Below are 25,593 nucleotides of genomic sequence, written 5' to 3' on the forward strand. Positions count from 1 at the left end.
GCGCTGAGCGCCGACGGCCCCCGGGCAGCAGAGCCAGGCGTGTGGAGCGCGCGCCAGCGGGCGGCCCTGGTGCTTGTTACCTAGCAACCAGCTCAGTCTCCTAGCAACTGGGGACGCGGTGTTGCCACAGGCCCCTGCCAGCCACATGCGGGGCTCCAGCCATGGGCGGCCTCAGCGCCTCCGCCGCCTTCCGGGAGCATCTCCGCCGGCTGTGCCTGGGTGAATTCCCCTGCGGCGCCGGCAGCTGGGTGAGGGCTCCTGCCTGGCGGGGCATCATCAGGCAACCGGGCAGTGCACAGGGGTGGGGCAGGGCCGGCTTTAGGCCAATTCCACCAATTCCCCCGAATCGGGTCCCGCGCCCAGTGGCAGGGCCGCCCAGAGTGGGGGGCAAGTGGCAGAGAATCCCTTCCCTGGCTAGAGGCGCCAGGGTCTTTGGCGGCGGGTCCTTCAGTGCCGCCAAAGACCCAGAGTGAGTGAAGGACCCGCCGCCAAAGACTAGGAGCGCGGCCCGGTGAATACAAGCCCCACGTGATTTTTTACGTTTTTTTTTTTAGTCATCCCTGTCGGGGCCCCGTCGAAACTGTTCGAATGGGGCCCCGCACTTCCTAAAGCCGGCCCTGGGTGGGGGCTCCCTCGCACCGCAGGGTGCATGGGGGTCAGAGACACCCCCCCCAAAGTCAGAGAGACACGTAGGGGGCAGCTCGTGGTCCTGCAGCACTGGGAGCTTGGGTGCACGGGCAGGGCCTGGAGAAAAGGGGGGGGGGGTTGGCAGTGCCCCCAGTATCCTTTGCACTGGCTCCAATGGGGAGCTGTGTCTGAGGTGAGGGAACGTCTGCCCAGGACATTGGCGTGGGGATGCAGCATAGCGGCCACGGCCTATTGGTGGCTTTGCAGCTGGGTCCCTGTGCCAAGGAGCTCACAGCCTAGGTAGCTGCAGCAGCATCACCTCACACTGCCCCAAGGCCAGGCCAGCATGTTCCCAGCCCAGTGCGGTGTGAGGCTGAGACCCAAACACACGCCTCGGGAGGCTGCAATGGCCCCTTGGGGCCAGATGTTCTGCAGACTAAACGCTCAAGGAGCCAGGATCATCCTATGCCACTTGGAGGCGGGGAATGGACCTAGACACCTCAGACGGTTTAAATTTGGTTTTTAAAAAGCCCCAGCCCTTTTGTCCCCAGGAGGCAGGGCCTGCCAGGCCCAGAGCCCCAGAAATTCTCAGTTTGCCCTCATTCCTCTGCACATGCGCTCCCCTCCCCCCTTCCGTCCTATGTAGAACAGGTCCCGTTTCGAATTAAGGAAAAGGAAACCTGGAGGAAATGCAGCCCGGAGAGAGGCAGATGCAGGCACAGCCCAGCACCAGGAAATTGGAACTCCCAGTGAAGAGAACCTGGAAACCTTAATGGAGTTTGTGAGCAGCCAGGACTCCCCCTGGGCTCTGCCACCTGACTGCAGCCCCGAGGAGCAGCACCTGAGGGAGCTGGCAGTACAATCGCCGCAGCTTATCCAGGACAACTTCATCTTCTTGTTCTTCAGGTCCTTAAGGATAGTGGATAAAGGAGTGAGTTCAACCAGCGGGATCTTCGCTATTGTTACAATGTAGAGCAAGATTGAGTGTAAGATTGGGAGCCAGGAACTCCTGTGTTCTAATCCCAGCTCTGACATTGCCTCCCTCTGTGGTCTTAGCCAAGTCACATAGCCTTTCTGCCTCAGTTTCCCCATATATAAAGTAGATGCTACTATGTTCCTATCTCACAGAAGAGCTGTAAGTATTCCTTAGTTAATATCCAACTGTTGCCCAGGGTGCTGAAGCTAGAGGTGCTTGGGGTAAGGCAGTATCCCCTGGCCTGAAGTGGTTTCCAGTTTTATACAGGGTTTACAGTTTTGTTCAATGGCTTTCACTGCCCAGTGCTGTGTGAGGGCTAAGTGTTATAGCTGAAATTCAGCCCCTTTCTTCACAGATTTGTTCTCTGATAAGATGCTGCCATAACCGTCCTGTTCTAAAAAACAAATCAAACCTGAACATTGTATTCTCTTTGTGATGGGCAAGGTGTAAAAAATACATCTCACAAGAGCTTTCCAGAAACAACGTTATCACTATATTTCTTATAGTTTTCAAACATGTCTCAGTAATATCAGCAAACCCATCCCATCAGGGGGGGTGATTTTTTTCACCCCATATATTTATCCATAAGAAAAGTCCAGCATTAAGGCCTTGACTGAGGAAAGCACCCCTCTTCAGGATAGCACTTAAGCACATACTTAACTGTAAACATGTGCTTGTGTCCCATTGAATTTACTGGGAATTAAGCAGGTGTTTAAATGCTGCCCTGAATATGGGTGGCTTTAAGTATTTGCTTAAGGGCTTTCTGAAACAAGGCTCAAGTGATGTTAGACATTGTCTAAAGACTCATTAAGACTTGGCAGAAGGGGTTGTGAGGCTGGATCTGTTTCCTGTTCAGATTATCAAGTAAACATCCTGGAGAGGGAATGAAACTGCTGTAGATGCTGCACCCCCTAAGCTCTGGTTGTATGCCTGCCTGTTCCTAGGGAGGAAGAGACGAGAACCAATGATCAGTAATGATCAGAGTGCCTCCAGGTGTCCCTTCACCTCATTGACTCTCCACCATGTTCCATGTTTCATCTGCCTTTCACTCCCTCTGCTGCCACCTTGTATAACTCTGGTTTGTAACTCTGAGAATCATTTTAGGAGCTCTAGGGCCTGATCCTCTGACGTGCTGAGCACCCAAAGCCTCCAGTGAAATCAGGGAGCTGCAAGTGACCAGTGCCTCTCAAGATCAACCCCACAATTTGTACAAAATATGGGTGTGATCCTGCAGTTCTTATTCAGGTCAAACAAATGTACTTAGGCACTTGGATGCTACGGTAAAGCAACCTGAACAGGTTAGATTAGAGGAAATCAGAGAAATCTTCCTGGAAGCCAGTGGGAGTTTTGCCTTTGTGAGGACCATAGAATCAGGCACTGATGTTGTCCTGTGTGCTGTATTGTCATGCTAAGATACATCTGTGCTTCAGAGACAGCTGACTGAAGGTGAATGGGAATCTCTTTCCAGGTAAATGAAGTTGATGAAAATTTGTTGAAGTTTCATAATCTGGAAGAGCTCATACTCAGTGCCAATCAAATCAGCAAAATAAACTCTGCCCACCTTCCTAGAACACTGAAGGTAAATAAGCAGGTTCCTGACTCTTTCTTTGGGAGGTCAGATAGAGAAGGTGTGTCGAGATGAGTCTCTCTTCTGCCTAGGATGGACTGAATGAACCGTAGTGGGCTACAGGTGAAGGAACACATAGAAAAAGACACTTAAAACCTACAGAGCATCATTTCCCTCCCCCAATAACTGTTGCTCCCCCTTTCCCTGGCAGGTCTTGGAGCTCTGTGGCAATGAGATTGTCGGTTTGCAGGATCTGTGTTCTCACCCACCTCCGAAGCTCCAGCATTTGGGGCTGGGTTACAACAGGCTGCTGGGCTCTTCAGAGGATAAATATCTCACAGCAGAATTCTGGTAACTCCCAACACTAAAGAAGGACCATAGCGTGACTGCCAGACAATTTCATAATATCCTGAACAAACCTGATGGAACTAAACTAACTTTATTGAACTAAATAAAACCTTATTGAAGTAGGGTTAATACCTTTGGGGGCCCATTGCATTAAAAACACAATTGTGTACATGTTACGGTGGAATTATCTGTACCTTCTCTAGTAGGAAGGAGGATGCTAATGTACTTCCTCTGTTGTCAGCCATTTGAAGCCACCCCCTGGAGAAGCTGCATGTGCTAGTTCAAAGTGGATTCTCCATGGACCAACAGATGAAGAAAGGACTTTTGGATAAATAGCCTGGTTTTAAACTGGCTCAGGGCCCTTTCTGATCCAGCAAATGGACAGGACCCATGGTCCATGGAGGGCCCTAATCCTTAGGGGGAGGGTTGGAAGGACTTGGCTTGCTGAGGCCACATAAAACCATGCGTCTGTTTTGAGCTGAAGCACGGATGAAATTGTGACTGTAAAGGAAATCCCATGGATGGGGTATTGAAGAACTGCTCCTGCCAGAGCCTGGTTGGAGCTGGGGTGATCTCTGGCAAGCTTATTAGCATGCATGTAGGTTCTTGTTTTGATTATATTTTCTCTGTAGTGTTTTTACCTTAAGAATAAAGTAGGCTTGTATAGGAAGTGCTGTGTGGTACCTTCTAACCTGTGGCACCTGTTAACTATCTCTGACGAGAAAGCCATCAGGTATCCTTGGGCAGCCTGGCTATGCTGGGATTAACCCAGTGTAGGCAGGGAACTGTGCAGCCTGGAAATACCCCAGTCAGAAGGGAGATAGATGCGGGTCTCCACCTAGAAAGGCAATGGCTGGGGACCTGGAAGCCTGAGATTGGGTGCCCTGTAGGACCACTGAGAGGAAATACAGGTGTGGTTGCCCTGAAGAGTGACACACAGCATCAGTTAAAGTAGCTAATATAAAGCACCTGTGTACAATCCGCTCACACACCTGAGTTAGCCTGCTCTATCTTTTATGTCTTAATAGCTATAGCAAGCAGGGTGCATTGAATTAGTTTAGAGATTAAATACTTCAGGGCACAAACCAACCACGAACAGTGTAGGTTATTTATAATTATCCACTAATTGTGCACTTTCCTCTGAAGCAGTTGGTCCTGGCCACTGTCAGAGACAGGATACGGGACAGGGTGGCGCATGGCTCTGATTGTATGGCAATTCCTGTGCTCCTCTTTCAATCTGCATTTTCCAAGGGGAACATCCTGAAGTCTTTAATAAGTCCCTGTGCTAGGAAAGGATATTCTACGCTAGCTAGCTGTCCTGTGTGTAGTATGCCAGTGATGGCCTGGATGGCTTAGGGATTTGTCGGTAGCATATTGAGAATGTAATTTGTGGGTTCCCAGTTTCCTGCAGTTCCAAGTTGTTACCATACAGTGGCCCAAGTAAAATGCATTGGGTTCATTGATTTCAATTAGAGCTTTGCTTAGACTCCAGGCTGGGCCCTATATACTGACCTGATTGCTGCTTGTTACATACCCTAACACTGTTCTGTTCTCTTTTAGGCCAAATCTTCTCTCTCTTGACCTAAGTTTTAATAATTTTACGGATCTGTTGGGCATAGTCTCTAAACTGGCCACTCTGTGGAGGCTCAGAACACTTGTGCTCCAGGGTAATCCACTAGTGCTCATTCCTGGCTACAGAGGTTTCGTAATAGACAGCCTGCCCAAACTCTGTATACTGGATGATAGGAACATATCGCCTGATGAGAAGCATCAGTTCCATGGTCTGTCTAGCAAGCCAGGTGAGACTTTATTGTGTAAATATCTCCGTAGTAATCTGCAATCTTTATTTGTTTTAAAAAGGCAGCTTGGGGTAGTGTATTGAGTATGGGACTGGGAGTCAGGGGTCCTCAGTTTTCATTCTAGACTCATTGATGGCTTCCTGTTTGCTTGTAATCAAGTTAGTCCCTCTTCTCGCTGCCTTAATTTACCCATCTGTAAAATGAGGATAATTGTTCCCACATATCTATCTCATGGGGGTGGGCTGTGAGGATTAATTAACTGATGTCTAATTATAAATATCTGTAAGTACTAAGTATGATCATTCTGTTTTTTAATTCCATTAAATGTTAAGAGTCTTGATGTACCATCTAAAACTTTCTCTTAAATTCTTACATTTGGGCAAGATTGAAGATGGTTGAGAAAACTTTATACAACCAGTTATTTCTCTTGGCTAGTATTAGCCATCTGTAAAATGGGGATAATGATATTTATTGACCTCCTTTGTGAAGTGCTTTGAGAGCTACAGATGAAAGGCACTATGTGAGAGCTAGGTGGTCTTCATTATTCTTATTATTTCTCTATATTCCTGGATGAAGAATCTATCTGCATTGTGCATGCACAACTTCCATTGATACCAATGGAATTTCGCTCATGCATCCCAGAACAGGCACCATGGTGATGGACAGCCTTATAAAAACCTAGAGAGAGAGAATTTGGTCTTTAACTGTTAATCAAACAAAGATCTGCAGTTCTTGGATTTCAGACCCATAGCCCAGCTGTGATAAAATCCTACTTTTCTCTCTTTGTGACATCAGCCTTTTGCCATCCAAGGGAGACGCTGTCTCCAGTTCCGCATTATGGCCTCCCTGCAAAGGAAATCAAATCAGCTGGGCTGAGCATGAGCAAGCCCTTATTGCCTAGGCTTGTGTTTGATTTTAGATCAGGCCTTTCCCACTCAAGATTGCTGCTCTATGCTGGTGGTTTAGGACCCTGATTCAAGAAAATATGTACATACGTTTAACTTTCAGTGTGTAAATAATTAAGCATGTGCTGAAATCCCCTTGACTGTATTTAAAGTCAGATGTTTGGAAGGTTCCCTCAGAAGGAAAGCCCCTCGTTAAGGCCCCTGTTCAGGACAGCACTGAACTTGCTTTCCTGAATGAGGGCCTAGAAGGCTAAAATAGAGCTGTGCAGGCAGCAAGCCCATCACCTGGGGAAAGGGAGCTCTTTGCATGGCTTTTGAGTGACCCCATGTGGCCAGTGGTTGCCTTAGCCAAGGCATTGAATGCCATTAATGCCATGTTCTCACCTAGCTAGCTCAGATGTGTCTACACTTGCTGCAGTCGTACCTCTCAACTGCAGTGTAGACAGATATTAGAGGATTCCCCCCTGCCAAACAGCCCTTCCACTAAAATACTTGACCCCTAATGTGCTTTGCTACTGTATCTCAAATTCCACCCTGGAGAATGTACATTGTAACTTGATGGCTGGATTGTCTTCCTCTTAGATCTCATTGTGAATAAAGCACAACTGGTGGTAAGTGTTGGGAAAATCAAAGGCGTCCCCAACCCCATCAAGCCAGAGGAGCTGGAAAGTGGCCCAGAGTCTCCAGTGATCACTCACAGCTACTATGTGACATACGAGTTTGTGGAGAGGGAGAAAGCCGAGGACACTAACAATGCTGAGGTCTGTTTTCAAATGAGTTAAAATATAAATAAAGGGAAACTAGGAGGTGGTTGATAAGAGGGATTCACAAGCCTTTTACCTCCAGGTTGCTGGTGTAACACAGCCCCGGTTAATGACTGAAAGTTGTTAGTTGGCTTGTATGAAATGAGTTTGGTGAGTTCTCAGCAGCCACTGTCAACATCACAAAAAACACATCCCTGCAACTGGCCGCCATTCAGAAGTCTCGGCAAAGAGCCCAAGGATTGAGTTGGCCATGGAAGCTAACTTCCCCTTTCACCTCGGGAGTGTGCCCAGCTGTTGTGCTTCAGAGACCATTTGAGGGAATGTTGCCAGTTCTTGAGATTTTTATCATGAGGTTTTTTTATATTTGTTGCTTTTCTTAAAACTCTAGACTCTGAAGTCACGTGCGTGCACCAGAATCTCTACTTTCATTTTTTGTAAAAAGTAAATGGCTAGTTTCATGGTTGTGGAGATAAGTTTGAAAATGGGAACCCTACAGGGTAAAAAGCCAAAAGGCAAATAACAAGAATTTCAAATGTATTCTTTTAAAAATCTCACAATATGGGCACAGACGTCTGCTGCAAAGGCAGTATTGATGTGTGTCCACCTTCTGTCTGAGATCAGCCCTATAGGTCCTCTGCCTCCATGTACTGTGTTCCTGCAGTGAACAGGAATATTCTGCACAGAAGGGTGTGTTTATGTGCTTCAATATGTAGACTTTGTCTCACTGACTTCAGTAGACCTGTTCACCAGAGTCCGCGCTACTGGCCATGCCTCCCGATGCTCCTTCCATGTTTCTCATGGTGGGTGAAGTCTGTGTAGTGGCATTTCAGAAGTGCCAGGATATAGAGAGGCACCTTTCTCCCCTTGCAACCTGTGTCTGTGTGCAGACTCAGCCAGAATTTGGCCCCTTCTATAGATACCTTTGATGCCTTTCTGTTACAGGTAATAAAATTCCATCAGAGTCAAATGGTGGCTACACCAAACCCTGGGAGCCCACCAGACAGTGTTGACACAGGAGGATTGGAGTCTCCAGCTATGTCTTCTCTGCTTAAACAGGAGCCTCCGGCAAACAGGGGTACCATAGAATCAAGAAATTCTTACCTTAAACTGAACTTGGGGTGTTTATCAGTCTTCCTGGAATGTCATGAGCTGCTACATTGAAATGTGTTGCCATCAACACGTCTCCAATAATGTAGGTCACCGCTAGATCCGTTATCAAGACCATGCCACTTAATAATGAATTGGTGGTATTATTCTCCAGCAAGACATCTGGTCTGGGACAGATATTGCTCTCCAAATAAATGCAGTGAATACAAATCAGATTCTAGGATTTACACTTCCCTGGTGATTGTCTCGAATCTGTAATTTCATTTGGTGTGATAATTACAGTATTACAGAGTGTAGCTCACAGCAGTGTTCTGTGATCGTACGAAACCCCAGAAGCCCAGGTTGAAATAAAAAGGCCAATTCCTGATCCAAACAGAATTTCAGGAATTAAAAAAAAAAATTTGAAACTGATGTCCTTGAATGACAAAATATCAAAATATTTATTCAGTTGTCAGCACCCCCTGTTTCTACAGCACGTGTTGTTTCAGTGCTTAAAAGGATACAGGGCTTGATTCTGTAAGGAGGAGCGCTGGCTGCTGCGAGTAGACAAAGGGATTATTCATAGCAGTCAGCACCACGTCTGGGAGCAAAAGTTTGCAGGATCAGGCCTTTATTTTGTATAACATCATACCTGCATACTGTGCGTTACAGCATGAATGCAGGGCTCAATCCTGGATCTGCTCTGTGCGTGGAGCTCCTGCTGAAGTCGGTGAGCGTTCTTTGCGTGCAGTGATTTGGGGATTGAGGTCGTAGTCACAAGGTTAAAATAAATACTAGCAAAGGGGGAGAGAAACTAAGAAGTAAAGGAGATAAGAGCTGAGAGCTCCCATGAGCTGGAGCGTCAATGAAGCAGAGATTCAGGGGGGCTCTCCCAGATGGCAGGAGCTGCAGAGGAGCAGGCTCTTGCGCCAGAAGTGGAATGATCCTGTGAAGGGACAGAAGGGGAGGCCAGTGCAAGATGAATGAGGGTGGGGAGAGAGGGACAAGATCCTTGATATAAGCTGGAGCAAGGCACGGGGAGGCCTTTAAATACTGTAGGAGATGGGCAGTTTTGAACTAGGTCCTGCCATTAATGGGAGGCCAGTGCGGTTATTTTGGGGGGGCGGGGGTGTTACTGTGCTTTGTGGCATAAGTGAGAACCTGACAACAATTGTTCTTCCCCTTAAAATGCTCTTGTCCCTTCCTGGCTTCAAACACACTCACTCACTCACTCACATGTTTCTGCCTCGAAAGTGACTTCAGGCTGCTCCTGATCTAGGCAGCTAGCTGAGTACCCAGGAGCGCATCTCACCAGAGTCTCCTCGTCTTCGCATGGTAATGGGATTTCTCTTGTCTCCCGCACTCAGCTCTCTACTGCATCCCAGACAGTGGTCCATTAGATGCTCTGTTTCTCTATTATACATCTTATTCTCCTCTGATCACCCCACGGGTGAGCTTCTCTGTTGTAGCCAGACTGGACTTAAAACAGTGGGCCAAATTCAGCCCTGGTGTAAGCCCACTGACTGCAATGGAGCCACACCTACTTATAGGGCTGTGGCCAGCTGGTCCTGTGCTGGGATCTCGCCAGAGCAAGCGTGATAGAGTTTGGTGGGTCTCAGAGTCTAGTTCCCGGCAGGCAAGTGTCCACATCACTAACAAACAGCGTCCACAATTGGGATTAATTGCCCCCACCCCCCATGCTGGCAGTGTGAGCTGAGAGCCCAAGGACTGAATGGATCATGGAAACCCAGCTCCCCACTCCCTCCTACTGGTGCTCTAGAGCAGAGCAGTGTGGGGGAAGCTGGCACTGCCCCGTGTGTGCTCTGCAGGCACACTGCTCCTTTTGTGTTTTCTCGCTTAGCAAACAGGCACCTCACCCCTCGGAAGCCCTGGGCTGAGACCATTGAGTGCAGCTACAGGAAGGAGCACGTCACTGGGGATTTAGTGGCACTGAAAGCCTTTCTCATGACTGGAACCACCGTCACTGTTGTAGAGGAAAAGGTAAGTGCTTGGCATGCTCTGGGATCGAGGGACACGGTCCGGCTGGGAGGGAAACAAGCTTTTCGAAAGCCTGACAATAATGTGAACGTTCCCCTGTATTTGCATCTTTTTAATTCTGGTGTAACAAATCGAGATCCCTTCCGCTGTTTGCAGCCCAAATACTGCAGCATGGGCACAAGGCTGTTCTATCTTGCTAGGTGCTTTCATGGCCCATTGCTGCAGCTGTGGCTGAAGACGCAGGCAAGAAGGGGAAGGCAGATAAGGGAAAAGCAGAGAAGGAGAAGCCAAAGGACGGTGGTAAGGTAATAACAGAGATTGGGGGGGAGGAGGGGGAGGGAGGATGTTGTTGTTGTGACGACTGATTAAGAGGGCTAAGCAAACCCACACAAAGAGTAAGGAAGTGTGGCTTACAGGCACAGTTCACTTTTAATTAACCTGTGCCCCTGCTCAGCCTGCCAGCGACGATATGCACTTACACAGACCCCTGTCGGGGTGCAGAAGGGCATCTGCTGCTACTCCATATGATGCAGGTGGTTGCAGAGAGGCTGCATTAAAAAATACCAAACGGAAAAAATATCCACGTGAGCCACAACAGAACAGTGTCTATTTCTCTGTCCCCTGGGGGCGTTGTTCAGCTGCGGTTGTTCCCCCAGGCACTGAGCACTTGGTCCCTTGACTAGTCTGTGCCAAGTAATAATCAGGGCCTCAGTTTCTATGAGAAGCCTCCCACTTATTCCTAAAGTTCTTGCCCAGGTATTGAGCCCCCTTCCAGTCTCAGATGGAGACCTTTGATGCAGCCATTTTGCTCAATCTTCATTCTGGATGGGGCGGGGGTGGTTATAGTGTCACATGTATAAGTTCCCAGATCTGATGGTGTTGTCAAGGTATCATGATATCTGATGAATGAACTGTGATCTTAAGGCATGTGACTCTTGGACGTGATCAAATTTGTGCTGTGCAGGGCAACAAGCAGAAAAAGAAAAAGGAAAGCCCCGTCGAACTCCGCAGTGACCCACCTCTTTTGAGAAGCCTGGGGTCTGGGCACGTGAATCTGGAGAGCCTCTTAACAGGTGACCAGCTTGTGGCCGTGGTGTGTGACTTCGGGGTCCTCATCACTGAGGAAACAACTCAGCCCCCATCTCCTAAGGAGAAGGTACCAGCCACTCTAGTATTAGCAGCGAATCCTCATCCCAGCTAATAACGCGAAGCACAAGACGCTGCCCTTGCAGGGGATGAATGGGTTCCATTGTTGCCAGCAGGAGCACACTGCATGTGGGAGCGTGGGGACTGGCCTGGCTTGTGGGACACCCCATAGGATTGGATCTGTTTCACGGGGAGCAAAATTTGGCCTGAGCTGATGGAGAGAGCTCGAGAGGTAGCAGAAGTAGGACTTTGCTGCTGGGCATCAGGGCACAAAGCGCAGAATCTCGGCTGGCCTCAGTACTCTGCACAGGCCTAGAGAGAAGGCTGTCAGCTGGGGCCTGATCCTGCAGCCCGAGCTCAGGAGTTTTTCCTCATTGCAGGGGCCAGTTCGGTGAGGAAGGACGGCAGGGGCTCAGGCTCTTACAGAGATACATAGTGTTGACTTTGAAGATGAGATTGTACCACACACAGGCTCTCTTGATTATCTTGCCAACGTAAAGCCAAACTAGCCCCTATGATTGTGCCAGTCTGATATGGCCAATGGTCCATGAAGCCTGTAGCCTCTGATATGTGCCTGATGCGTCAGAGGAAAGGGGGAAAGCCCTTATACCCCACATGGACAATTTTACTGATGAAATGTGCTGGATAAGAGCTAAGTGGTGGTGTTATTAATATGGTCCTTTGTTAAAGAGGAACTGATCTGTTTGCAGTATCCCTTGCATACACTGAGATCATTCACTCAAGTCCCTTCTTGCATTGCTCCTAGATAGGATATAAATCCTAAAGAGCTGCTGAGACCTTACGGGAAATATTCCCATTGTAGAGTGGCTCTGACAGTCCCTATTTTCTGACACTTTCTCTCTTGTTTCTGAGTACAGAGGCTCTTTGCTGAGCTCCTGCTGCTGATTAGCGCCTTTTAAATCCTAATCCTCTGCTTGCGACATAACCTGGCAGTGTGAAAGTGACCATGATGTCCCAATCAGGAGATTGGGACTTCAGGGCTAAACTTTGCTTCACACAAGCTGCTTGGAAGCCTTCCCTACTAAGAAGAACAAACTTCTTTTCCCTAGGATGGTAAGAAGAGCAAAGACAAGAACAAAAAAACAAAAACTGGGGGAGAAAGTCCTGCAAGCCAGAAAACCACAGTGGCTGCCAAAGGTAACGGGAGAGGTAGAGCTCTCTAAGATATCAGCATTTCTAGAGCCCCTAGGAAGGGCAGCGTCACTGAGCTGCACAATGAGCAAGGCAGCGCCAGCATCCTCCATCCATCCAGCTATAGGTTGCGCACAAGCATCTTCATAGCTCTAATTCGGCAAGGAACTTAAACACGTTCCTAATTTTCAGCACACGAGTAGTTCCATTCACCTCACTGGGATTGTAAGTGTGTTTAAAGTTAGAGACATGCTTAAGTACCTTGCTCAATTGGTGCCTAGCTAGCTAGATATGTGTGTACATATACATTCAGGGCATGGCATGGGCTAGCTGATTCGATAGGGGAGTGTTGTCTAGTATTAACATAGCATATTTCTAACACTTAGCAATCTCGTGTTTTTTCATCTGTAGATCTCAATGCACTTTGCAAAGGTAATATCAGGGCACAGAGTGGGGAAGTGACTTGCTCAGTCTCATACAATGAACCCATGGCAGGGCCAGGAATAGAACCCAAGTCCCCTAATTTGCAGCCCTGCCTCTCCTATTCACCGGACTTCACTAGCCTTTAGAGTAAGGGATTGGCCATCAATACTCTTAGCATCTTGTCCAGCTCTGCTGCTGACTGTGTGATCTGGGGAAAGTCTCTTAACCCCTCTGCCTCAGTTTCCCTGTCTGTGAATCAGAGCCGCCCCCATCTGAAGGGTGAGAACAGGTTGTGAGGTCCTTGCTTTTCAATATTTCTGCGGGAAGAGGAGTCTCTTGTAGACTCCGGGCGACTTTCTGATTCCCCAGTGCCCTAGGTCCTTGCCCACCAGTGTCCAAGAAGACCGTGTCCCATCTGCTTTCTGGCCAGTGCTCATCCCTGCTGGAGAGAAAGCTGTATGAAAAGACAGTTTGTTGAACCAGCTACGACACTTACCCCATAGAATGAGAGAGACATTTGAAACAAGCGTTAAATGTTTCTGGAAGTTTCATGCTCCTAGATGCTGCACTGAACTGGGTCACCACCCTAGCAGCCCACTCAACCATATAGGGAAGGAGGACACGGCCACTAGTCCACCTAGTGTCAGCGCTCTTGTAACAAACCAAATGTATTGTAACCATTGCAGAGGGCAGGCTTGGAAGGTTACAAGCAGCACTTAGCACCTGGGGTTTCTTTTTATTTTTTTAATGACTGGACTATCACCTCCTGCAGCCTCAGCAAGATGATGGAGTCAGATATGCAATAAATATCCAAGTGTGTCATCATGGACTTGGAAAACCCATTGGGATTAAGCAGAGTTTTGCTTAGTTTGGCATTTCCTTACTTCTGTGCATATTAAGGCTAGCTAACCCTTTCCCTTGGCTGGCAGAGCAGGGGAGCAGCTGATTGCATGGGCATAGTTTACGGGGGTAGGTGGCATTGCCCCTACCAAACTGTAAGCTTCCGGCAGCTGCAGAATTTGCCCGCCCCCCCCCCATGCATGGCCCCGTTGGCCTGACTGGAGCTGCCCCTCCAAATATAGAAGTCAAACTACGCCTATACTTGATTGTCTTTCAAAGATTAGGGACATAATCTGTTGTACCCCTGCTCAGCCAGCAGCCTTTAGCAAGTAGCTTGAGGGTTTCCGTTGCTTGTTGTTGAGGGTTCATAGACAAAGAGGTGGTCGTATTTCCACAAGTCAGATCTGAACTATTAGAGCTCAGAAAAGCTGGTGGAATAATTTAAGGTGGGATTAGCTGTGTTTGTTGTTTTTCCTGGCTGTGCAGACACCTGCCAGGGATTCATGAAAATGTGTGCAAATCTTTAAAGTGTCGTGAATTGTATCACAAATTATCATGCTGGACAGTGGGTTATTCACCATTTGCTATTCTCCTGTTAAAAAGTATGTCAACCATTCAGGGAGCAGAAATGTCATGTGAGTTAGAGGGCCGATCACATACTACAGATAATGAAGAGTCAAAAGCTTTAGCTACACTCACAAACCTGGTACTAATGGGAATAGATGTAATTCACCACTGGTGGAAGCTGCAGTATAGATCCCATAGAAGACATCTGAGCTCTGTCTACACTACAGCTTCCACTGCTACCACTCTTGGAGCTGCACCAGTGATGAATGATAGCTACAGAGTTTGCTAATGCAGGTGCACTAATAACCCATAGTCTGAAATTAGTGCGCATCATCTATTCAACAAATATGTACAAATAGTGAAAACTATCGTAGAAATCAGGATCCCTCGTCAACAGGGGAAAGAGCGAAGTCTCATCCACAATGAATGATTTGACCAGACACTGAAAGATGTATTCTCAGTCTGAGGCATGTAGGTTTCGTTTGACCCCTGAACAGATTCTCTGGGTGCTTTGGAATTTCTGTTTCTGCTTCTCTCCCCTTTGACTGGTGGATATTGAGTAATTCTAAAACAACAAAGCAAAACTGTACCCAGCTGGATTGAGCATCTTAACACTGTTGGATTCTTATCCAACAAATTCATGTTCAAATTGATCTGTATTAAGGAACTGGAACGACTGCAAAAACTTCAAGGACACATGCAGCACATTCAGAGTATTGGAGTTTTCTAGGGTTGTTTCCTAAAAACAATGACTAACTGTTTTCCTCAGGAAAAGGAAAAAACAAAGAATCTCCTGAAGGGAAGGAAGTCCAAGAAATCCAGCCTGTGCCTCTGACAGTAGAATTCCAGGTTCAATTGATTCAGTGGACAGCCGCCTTTGATGCCCAGCACCAATAAAGAAATAAGAAGCACTTGCTTGATGATGCAGTTTCACGTAATATATGTGCAGCAAAAAAACCTACAGTCTACATTACTGAAATAAAACTGTGAAGCTTGCTGGGTGTTGGTTGGTTTGTGTTTGTAAGGCCCAATCCTGAGAGGCTTGGACATACTCTCAACTCCCACTGACTGCTGAGTTTGCTGTGACTCCCACTCAAGCCAATGGGAGCTTTGCCAGACCTCAGTGGGTGTGTAACAGGGTGATCTGCCCCGTTACGGGCCCGGGGGCTTGGAGCCCGCCAGCCCCCTTCAGAGACATATGGTCGGGCCTGGGAGAGGGGATGATCAGACCCAGCCGGGAAGGAGTCCGGCTGAAAGAGCTTGGTTGACAAAAGAGCTGTGGGAAGGACACTGGCTGCTGCGGCTGGCCCTGGAGCTGGGGGGAAGAAATGCAAAGGGAAAGGCTTTTGGGTTCCTGCTTTGGCTAGGGGAATAACTTTGTGAGCTTTGTGACTGAAGAATAAAACGGTACCCAGAAGATAGGGCCTGAATGGCCTTTGGGAGTGGAGTTGGTCCCTCCTAGGCTGGGGAGATGAACCAGCCGTCCGAGCAGGAGCAGGCCTCGTGGCCATAGAGAAGTTCTTAAAACCAGAAGTCACTGATGGCAGTGAGCTGAAATGTAGCAGCAGGTGTCTGCAGGTGTCTCAGTGGGAACTGCCTTTCCAGTTTTGTTTGATGGCGTTTGGATTGGCAAATACAAGATGGCGGTGTCCATGCTCAGCACGCCTGGGTTTTATTCCCAGCCGTCCCACTAATTTAGGCTTTCTGTAGTGGTTGAAGATTATTCATCAGCAGGTCAAGCTCCTAGTGTCATCTGAACTCTTGTCACTGGGGTGTGAATCAGAGGTGACACATGGGGGAACATGCAGGGTCATGTGCCCCCAGATTTCTGCAATGTTTTATATGCCCTGCCCTGAACCCTGCTACATACCACCAGAACCTTTAAATTCATAGAATATCAGGGTTGGAAGGGACCTCAGGAGGTCATCTAGTCCAACCCCCTGCTCAGAGCAGGACAGATCCCCAGTTTTTTGTGTGTTTTTTTTTAACCCCAGTTCCCTAAATGGTCCCCTCAGGACTGAACTCACAACCCTGGGTTTAGCAGGCCAATGCTCAAACCACTGAGCTATCCCCCTCCCCTCTCAACAACTACGTGTCATCTCTGGCATCAATTCATTTTCAGAATCTCTGGCACATTTGTTCGTGGGCTGCTGTCCTGTGGCATCTTTAACAGTAGTTGAGAGCTGAGGATGAGCTGTCTTCAATGCTTTGCTTTCTCCAGGGAGAAAATTTAAAGGCAGAGTCCTAAGCCGACAGGTCTATTTGCCTTCTCAGCCAGATGGTATCACCAGAGCCACACACCTGAGATACTGTACTGCTGGGCTAGAAAACAATAATTTGCATAGCTGCCCTTCAAGGAGAACTTGACAAGACAGATCACAAGAGAGCAGCTTGCGTGGCCCTTGTGGGTCTGCTAGAGAAGAAGTGGAGACCTACTTATGCTTCAGGAGCTTGTAAGAAGAGATGGTTGATGTCAGTAATAAGAGGGTTGGGTGACCCAGACATTCTCTCCCCACAGGACAGCGCAGCTGTTGAAAAGGGCAGCGTGTATTTGTTTCCCTAAGGATTTATTGGTGACGTTCCCCGAGGCAGAGGGAAGTCACTGGAAGGTATGGGATAAAGTGGGGAAGGCCCCCAGATCCACACACGTTGTAATATGTTTCAGCAAATGATGCTGGATGCTACAGAAAAAGAGCGAGAACTGGGCGATGCGGAGGGCTCTTGTCAAATATATTCCTTGGAGATGGCTGGTGTTGAATGATCAGAGCCAGACAACCCTGGCTCCAACTGGGGAGCAGTGTTACTCTATGGTCTGCCTACAGTCCCCGTCTAACTGGTTGTTTCTCAAAGTGATCAGTGGTGAAACAGTTAACAGCGCTACCATTTAACCTGTCCCCTGTGGATTTCTGAATTAACACCAGCTGAGATTCATTCTAAGACAATTCACACTCCTCAGTCCTAGCTATTGTCTCAGGGTCTCTGACGAGTCAGGCAGGCAGCCCAGCAGCGGGTCCGATCCAGAAGATTTTCCTTGGAAAGCGAAACGCAAAACAAAAACAAATCTTAAATGCTGCAGATATGGCTGGGCCACGAGGAAGGCCCTTAGGGCTGGGTCCAGGCCTACCGCAGCAGGATGACAAACACTTCCACTCTTCACCCGTAGGAATTAGGTTTTCATGTGAGCCGAGTTTGTGCTCTATTTAAAGCAGAGTCCCTCCCCCCCCCCCTTCAATCTTGATCCTCGGGGGCCAGCAGAGGCGCTCTGGTAAGGCACAGCCCCAAGCACAACCTGAATCCAGCCTTTGCAGCCAAAAGTGAGATTAGGGGGCAGGGGATTTCCAATAAAACACTAGCCCCCCCCCCCCCCGGGGTGTGTGTATGGATTGACTGTTCTCAGCCTGGGGCAGAGCGGGGGGGGCAGACCCTTGCCTTCCTCCTCCCCCCCAAACAGCCGGGAGGGAGGGAGTCAAACCAAAGTGCCTTGGCCGAACAGGGTGTCACTCCACTGTAACCCTGCTCAGCCCGTCGCCTTTGCAATTCGCATTCCCAGCAGCTCCGCTCGGTGCCTAAGCCCCCGGCTGCACCTTCCCCTTTGCTCAGCAACTTTCGGGGGCAGGGGGATTTGAATTCAGCCAGGCTCTATTTGCATGAGAGTAAATGCCTCCCTCATTCAAATAATCCCCTAATTGGGGGCGGCGCGCTCTCCCGCAGCTGCCCCATTCACCGGCCGCTGGCGCCAGTCACTCCGCCTCGCGCCCCCCTTGCCCCAAATCCCGGAGCATCTGCTGCTGTAGCTGGTTGATTTCACGTCCGCACGAGTCTGCCCGCCGTTTCTATGGCGACCCCGGCCGGGCTCCAGAGCAGCGCGAGCCCCATTGGATGCGGCTTCGGCTTCGGCTAACGGCAGCAGGAACGGGGAGCGAGCGGCTCCCAGAGCCAGATGCACACGCACAACAGAAAGAGGGGGCAGGAAGGGGGTTCACGCCTCCATGCACCACCCCCGCCTCCCCCTGTTTAAACTGAAGCCTGGTGAAAGATTTGCTTGTAGCAGGCGAGGGCTTGCATGGTGCATGTAAGGAGCGCTCCTTGCAGAGCAGCAGCCCCCGAGGAGAAGTCGGTGCTGCAGGAAAGGTAAGAGGGGAGGAAGAGCCTTGTACAACTCGGAGGAATGGTTTGCACCGATCGTGGCCGGGTCTTGCGGGGTTCAGCAGAAGATGCAGTGTCCTGGAAGGGAGCTGCAAAACTCACTTCAAAGCTTTACTGGGAGACTAGCTCTTTTTTCTGCACGCCATCTCCTTTACATAAATGACAGCCCAGCGTTGTGCGGTTTGGGAACGTTACTGATTAGGCTTTGGTGGGATGTTTGGGTCCTTTTAATAACTCAGGACTTAATTGATTGTAACAGCGAGTCTAAAGTCAGACCTCTGATTTACTTCAATTATTGACCGGTGGATTCTGTATAGGAGCGACCAGGCGGCTACAAACAATGTCTGTGTATTAAAGGGCGACAGAATGTTACAGGGCTGGGAGTGGCATAAATGATCCAGTTTGCCTAGGACAGCAAAAAGTTCAGTCTCTCTGTTGATTGGATGCTAGATACCTAGGGAATGTTGCAACCATTCTAAATTTCACATGCACGATGGATCATGGAGAAACTGGCCCACTTAGAGAACCACATATCCCAATATTAGCCCCTGTGTAATAGGACCCTTTATGGTTTGGCCACAGCTTTTAAACCTTAACCTCTCTGAGGTTCCCCTTCATCTGGTGTACCCCGCAGGCACTGGTATTGTCGCAGTTTGAGTGGGGGTTCTTATCATGCCATGATAAATTCCACCCTAAATGCGAAAAACGTGACTAACTATAAACACTGTTTGTAAGGCAGCATTGAAACCTGGCTGTCGCTGGGTTCCTAGGCCAAAGATCTTAATAACAGTTAAACATTATAAACTTAAACACTTTCAGTTGGGAGCACTATCCGCCTCTTCAGCTTCTCTAGCTCTTAAAAAGGGTGTGTCATTCTTGTGTAAAGTCAGGATCCCTGTAAGGCTTCTCATGTTGGATTCAGGCACCGAGTGCCCTTCTACTGAAAGGCAAGCACCAGTGTGCCTGTCTGACACTTTAAAATTCTAAATGGGAACGTTTGGTGAGGGGAAAACTAGGTTAATTCCTTCTGCCTGTAATGGACTGTTAGAACGCTGTGGCAGAACTGGAGTTGGGTGGGGAATGGGGCCTAATAGTCAGTGCTTTTCTTTTCTTAAAAGGAAGAGGGAAAGTTGTCGCCTGTCAAGCAAGTGTGGTTGATACATAGATGTGCTAAAAAGAAAAAAACAAATTCATAAGCTAATGAACTCCCAGTCCAACATTAGAATCTGTCCCCGTCCGTCGTTCTCTCTCCTTCCCCCCTCCTCCCCTCCCCCGAGCACTGGCAGCTCTCAAAGTGAGCAGCCCTGACACCAGTACTCTGGGCTGGGCAGGGACAAACCTGTGTCCTTCCTTGTTTAAGTGGAGTAATGGGACAGCTCCTGATCCCATTAAATTCAATAAAAACTTTGCTATTGAAGTCTATGGGAATTAGGTGTGTAAACTGCTTAGGTGCTTTTGTACATCCCACTGGATCCCTATCTGCATCTTTAAGCCCCTAAATAGCTTTGGCCTTTAGACTCTTGTGATAATTGTTTAGAAAGTCTCTTTAGCATTGAGACAAGAAGCCTAAATGCTCCTTTAATAAATGTTGTGTGTGTTCCTTTAACTGTGCAGGGATTGGCTCCTGCTCCAGTGTTTGAGATGTATCCCAGGATAAGAATGGTTGCACTATATACCGTCTCAATCACGTTGATTGCGTTCCTTATGTATATAAGGAAAGAGACTAAGTTGGCTGTGTCTCCAGCAGCCAGGAAGATAGCTGCACCAAATCCCAGCAATACGTTCTGGGCCCCGGAGCAGACTGAACCCAGCAAATGTTTGCCAGACCTGACAATTGCCAATTCCTCTTCTGCACTCCCAGAGCTTCACCGCACCTTCTTAATGTACAAGCACTGCAGGAACTTTTCCACACTGCTGAAGCCCACGAGATGCAGTGAGGAAACATTCCTCTTGCTGGCAATCAAGTCTCCCCCCATCAACATAGACCGTAGGGTTGCTATCAGGAACACATGGGGGAAAGAAGTGGCCATTGGCAGCAAGCCAATCAAGCTGGTGTTCTTGCTTGGGCGCTCGGAGGCCAAAATCCAGGCTCACTCCCTCCACCAGCTGCTGGTTTATGAGAGCCAAGAGTTCGATGACATTGTCCAGTGGGATTTCACCGACAACTTCTTCAACTTGACGCTGAAGGAGCTGCACTTCCTCCGGTGGTTCATGGAGGACTGTTCCCAGGCCAGGTTTGTGCTGAAGGGCGATGACGACGTTTTTGTCAACACCTACAATATCGTTGAGTTCCTCAAGGAACTCAAACCTGGGCAGGATCTCTTTGTTGGGGATGTGATCAGCCAGGCCCGTCCTATAAGAAACACCAAAGTAAAATATTTCATCCCAGAGTCTATGTACAAAGCGCCCTACTATCCTCTCTATGCTGGTGGCGGTGGCTATGTGATGTCCAGAATGACAGTGCAGCGACTCCAGAGCACCGCTGAGGACACCGAACTCTTCCCAATAGATGATGTCTTTGTGGGAATGTGTCTGGCAAAGATGGCAGTGACTCCATTGAACCATGCTGGCTTTAAGACCTTTGGGATCCAGAGGCCCTTTAATCCTTTTGATCCATGTCTGTACAAAGAACTGATGATAGTGCACAAGCTGAACCCCACCGAGATGTGGATCATGTGGACGCTGGTAAAGGATGACCGTATTAGGTGTGCTGTATCATTAACTCAGTAATTCACAAAACGAGACTGCTGATGCTAAGGGGGGGGAACAGAATGATGGTGGTGGTTACTCCAGATTGCTTAAACTGACATTAAAAATAGAAACAAAAGAAAGTTGTAGTAGATGATACATTTTTAACAACAGACTGTAGTTTTACAGTAGGGTAATGTTCTGCAATGAGCCTCTGAAAATATATTGTTGGGTTACTGAAGCATCACAAGGTTGAACTGAAAACACGTAGGGGGGATAGCTCAGGGACTTGGTATTGTGATTGGGATTGCTTCCTCTCTAGATCACTGATTTGAATTCCGCCCACCTGGGTGGTTCTGAGTGGCTGGTTGCAAGTGAGGTGGTGGTCTTAGTGCCAGTTCTGATGGTGGCTCTTGGACACCAGTGTCCAAGTTACAACTGCCAACCTTACTAGCAGTCTCTAGTTACTGGCCTTCCTACTAAACAGGCAATAGAGCCTGAACTCACCCATTAACCCGTGAAATCAGGGCTAAGGCACAAGAAGTGTGTGGACAAGCTTACGCTGCTGGGTCTGTGCATCTCCTGTCAAGGACTTCACTGTCCAGGGTTAGCAATCCAGCAGATTTCACCAGCACTAAATTTACTTAATGGGGATATGGGGGAAAGAACACAGAGAAGATGGTCTATAAATCTTTCAGTTGTCTGTTCTTAACACAGCCACTACACTGCAAGGCCCTTAGTTCTAATAGCACTGACTTCTAACCAGCTCTTTTTCTTTCGATTTTATCTACTTACATTAGATTATTTGCACTGGAATTTCTGCACAAAAATACTTGACAATGGGATTGGGAGAAGAAACAAATTGCTATTAATCACTGTAATAACAATGGCTTTTTTTAACAGCAGGTATAAATAAATACCGTTTTGAGTGTTTACATTGAGTATTCTTGTTCTACTGGAAGTACAACTGAGATGAGAATATCAAAACGAAATCCAGGGTTAGCTGACAGCTGCCTCCATCAGAGGTTACACAGCTGCAAATGGAAAACATATCTGAATGGCTTTGTGGGAAGTGGGACTTGCTAATTAATGGCCTTGTGGCGGAGTGTGGTATAAATCCCTACACAGGTCCTATGTCACCTTGGTGCTGAGTCAATCCCTTGAGTAAAGTTCAAGATGACCCATCCTCCTTGGTACTCATATGGAGCTTTTCAACTTCATGAAATAATCCATCCTTGCACTGCTAAGTTGCAGGTGAGGGGAGGAGGCCTGGAAGTGGTAGTAAAGTGCTGCTCTTGGAGGAGAGAGACCTCAATTCTAGTCTGATTGCTGTGACCTTGGCACCTGCAACTGGAGGGGCAATACTACCACACAGATGTGAGATGGTCCTTCATTTATGTTTGTTTGTAAAGTGCTTTGAGATCCACTGCAGGGAGGTCTCTTATCAAGAGAAACTGAGGGATGGAGAGGGTAAGTTGCATCCTCCCACAAGGCCAGGGAGAGGAGAGTTTGACAGAGCTGGTACTAGAAGCAAGAAATTTCTGCTTCCCTGTCTTTTTAAGTTTGTGACGAGACTGTTTAAACTACATCAAATCAATGGATTCTTATGTTGTGGGTTCCTGTTTGCCAGTGTATTATGCCTTCACTGTCACTACTCTGCTTGCTTTTATTAGTGCTTAACCTGAATTGCCCTTCTAGTTACTTCTGATGTTCTTGTCAATTCCCTTTTGGTGTTGGAGGGTCTCACCATTTTACTTAGGGTTGTAGTTGTCTGAAGGCACCAGGGATTGTAACCTTGGATACTATTCCACTTGTCACTGTTGTATGATACTTGCTCACTGTTCCTGTAGTGGACTCTGCCCTGGAATAAGCATGCGATTCCTGTCTAAGAATCTAGGAAGAGATAATAGAAATAGATAAGCAGTTGAAGAGGAGCATGTGTGAAAGCAGAACTGCCATTAAGAGACTAGCCCATAATGTGGGTTAATCTTTACCTAAACTTAACTTTCAGGTCACAGATTATTTTTTTATTAAGAACAATATAAGTCTCTAATGAATACTACTGTACCCTCCAACCTTTCTGTTCAGGTGTAGTAATTCCTGATGTAGGGGTTAAAAACATGATTAGGAAGGTGTTTAAGTCTGAAGTGTTTCTATGTTGCTCTATTTGTAACGTAGGCATAAGGTAGGGTAGTAAAACTTAATGCTTGGATTTTTAGCAGAGAGAGAGGAAGCTTGTTCACTGGACATTGATATTCTGTGTGGGTGCTTTTCATCCATTTCCAGAGAGGTGTGTGAGTCACTTGTGTGTGTGTCAGTGCTGCTATCCAGGATAGGGGTTGGTACCTTTTATGAAATACTACTGTATCATTTCTTTGTTACCCTGGACAATCCCAGATACAAACTCAGTGGGATACAGTAAGAAATAATGTTTAGTGTGCCTCTCCAAGCACTGTACAAACTAACTTAAGCATGTGGTGATAAGCTGCTATCAGTAGATAGGACTGGAAAGGACTTTGCCTCTCTCCCATGGCAAAGTAGACAAATTGGTTTGGGTGTTAATGACGCATGTTACAGGGCTGAGTTTACAGTTGCAGAGGTATGTGTGTGCTGTTTTAGCAGAATAGTGATACATTACAACTGCGACCAAGTGAAGAAGGAAACAGAAGTTGGTTTGGGTGGGAAGCCTGACTCAGACAGGAAACGTTGTTCTGCTTTCCAGGGTACTACATAAATAGGATCCAATCTTTTCTTGATAGTCTATGCCACACAAACATGTGACAGAGCTACACTGGCACCTTGGCAGGCACAAGAGGGCTGTACCAATGACACGTATATCCAACAATGCTAGTACATGCTGTGACAGTGTACCCCATAAGGCTTTATGGGGAGGGGGTGCTTATAAATGTATGTATGACATAACTGGAATATGTTTTGTGCTGCCTGTGCCAGGTAACATATCTCCGTAAAGGTTATGGTCTACTATATCTATTCATCCTATTTGTACATACATATATATATATATATATATATATATATATATATATATATATATATAATCATTTTCTACTTGAGGTTAAGAATATGGGCTGTATGCTTGCTTGGTTTCTAAGTAAGCTTTGGGGAGGCATTTGGTCAGCTTTAGTTTATTAGCAGCGTCACTAGTACTCATTGTCCTGCTTTCTTGTGCTGGGCTACAATCCCTCTGCAGTTCACTGAAACTGAGATCACTAGTACTCATTTTCCTGCTTTCTTGGGCTGGGCCACAACCCCTCTGCAGTTCACTGAAACTGAGATGCACTTAGCTCAGGGGATTCTTAGTTAACCAGGACTTTCACAGTGCCCAGCGTTCAGCTTTTCTGGGCAATTTGTACCCTGTGCAGTTTTAGTTTCTTCTGATCTTCCGTCTTACTTATTTTGCTTCCTTTTCTGTCCCTACTTCCCTTTCCCGAAATAAGCAAACAGAAAATAACAAACCAGTAACCACTTTGTCTGTTCTCCAGCCACCACACTTAAAACTCACTTAAAATCACTACCAGTATCTCAAAGCAATCAGCTGTGCACAGATCCTGCTCGACTACGCCACTGTGACGGGTTGGATCACAGAAACCCCCTTGGGAGCTGCCACCCAATGTGCAAAGACTACCCCTGCTCCTGTTTTCCCTGCCAGCTCTGGACTCCAGCACCCTGTCTTGCTGAGCCAGACACTCCAGTCTGCTCTAACAAAGACTCAGGGTCTGAATCACTTGTTCTAAAGCTGCAAGTTTACCCAAAAACAGCTCACAGGAGTGTGCTTGTCTTTAGCACTCAGATGCCCAACTCCCAATGGGGTCTAAACCCAGATAAATCCGTTTTACCCTGCATAAAGCTTATGCAGGGCAAACTCATAAATTGTTCGCCCTCTATAACACTGATAGAGAGATATGCACAGTTGTTTGCTCCCCCAGGTATTAATACATACTCTGAGTAAATTACTAAATAAAAAGTAATTTTATTAAATACAGACAGTAGGATTTAAGTGGTTCAAAGTAGTAACAGACAGAACAAAGTAAGTCACAAGCAAAATAAAATAAAATGCGCAAATCTATGCCTAATCAAACTAAATACAGATAAGTTCCTCACCAGTTCCAAAATGCTCCCTTTTACAGGCTAATTTCCCTTTAGCCTGGGTCCAGCAATCTCTCACAACCCCTGTAGTCTCTGTCTTTTGTTTCAGGTTCTTTCAAGTATCCTGGGGGGGTGGAGAGGCTCCTTCTTTAGCCAGCTGAAGACAAAATGGAGGGGCCTCCCCCAGGTTTAAATAGACTCTCTCTTGTGGGTGTAGACCTTCCTCCTCCCTCCTATGCAAAGTTCAGCTCCAAGATGGAGTTCTGGAGTCACCTGGACAAGTCACATGTCCCTGCATGACTCAGTCTTTACAGGTTGCAGCCATTGTCCACATGGTATCTTGCATGTCTCCAGGAAGACTTCTTATGTGGATTGGAGCATTCCAAGATGCATTGTTCCCCAAGTGTTTCCTGATCAGGTACTTAACCTGGCGAATTCCTTCCTAAAAAAGCTG

At 47.4% G+C, this 25,593-nt stretch overlaps 2 protein-coding genes across 2 annotated transcripts; both read left to right on the forward strand.

The window, feature by feature from the left end:
• Positions 1-161: 161 nt before the first annotated feature.
• LRRC43 (leucine rich repeat containing 43) lies at positions 162-15,183 on the forward strand. The gene is made up of 12 exons (XM_065417930.1): positions 162-248; positions 1,274-1,558; positions 3,072-3,182; positions 3,382-3,521; positions 5,079-5,317; positions 6,805-6,983; positions 7,929-8,061; positions 9,934-10,073; positions 10,271-10,375; positions 11,035-11,226; positions 12,287-12,374; positions 14,968-15,183. The coding sequence occupies exons 1-12, from the start codon at positions 162-164 to the stop codon at positions 15,093-15,095; spliced, it is 1,827 nt and encodes a 608-aa protein (XP_065274002.1). The 3' UTR covers positions 15,096-15,183.
• Positions 15,184-19,985: 4,802 nt separating this feature from the next.
• B3GNT4 (UDP-GlcNAc:betaGal beta-1,3-N-acetylglucosaminyltransferase 4) lies at positions 19,986-21,074 on the forward strand. Its single transcript, XM_065417917.1, has one exon. It carries the CDS (start codon positions 19,986-19,988, stop codon positions 21,072-21,074), a length of 1,089 nt encoding a protein of 362 aa, XP_065273989.1.
• The last annotated feature ends 4,519 nt before the right edge of the window (positions 21,075-25,593 follow it).

Source organism: Emys orbicularis, chromosome 16 (genome assembly GCF_028017835.1).
Source record: "Emys orbicularis isolate rEmyOrb1 chromosome 16, rEmyOrb1.hap1, whole genome shotgun sequence".
In the NCBI taxonomy this organism is placed as follows: Eukaryota; Metazoa; Chordata; order Testudines; family Emydidae; genus Emys; species Emys orbicularis.

Coding starts and splice junctions, on each gene's coding strand:
- LRRC43 (XM_065417930.1), top strand. CDS start 162: ATGGGCGGCCTCAGCGCCTCCGCCGCCTTCCGGGAGCATCTCCGCCGG. Junction 3,183..3,381: donor ACCTTCCTAGAACACTGAAG/GTAAATAAGCAG, acceptor TTTCCCTGGCAG/GTCTTGGAGCTCTGTGGCAA. Junction 5,318..6,804: donor TGGTCTGTCTAGCAAGCCAG/GTGAGACTTTAT, acceptor TCTTCCTCTTAG/ATCTCATTGTGAATAAAGCA.
- B3GNT4 (XM_065417917.1), top strand. CDS start 19,986: ATGTATCCCAGGATAAGAATGGTTGCACTATATACCGTCTCAATCACG.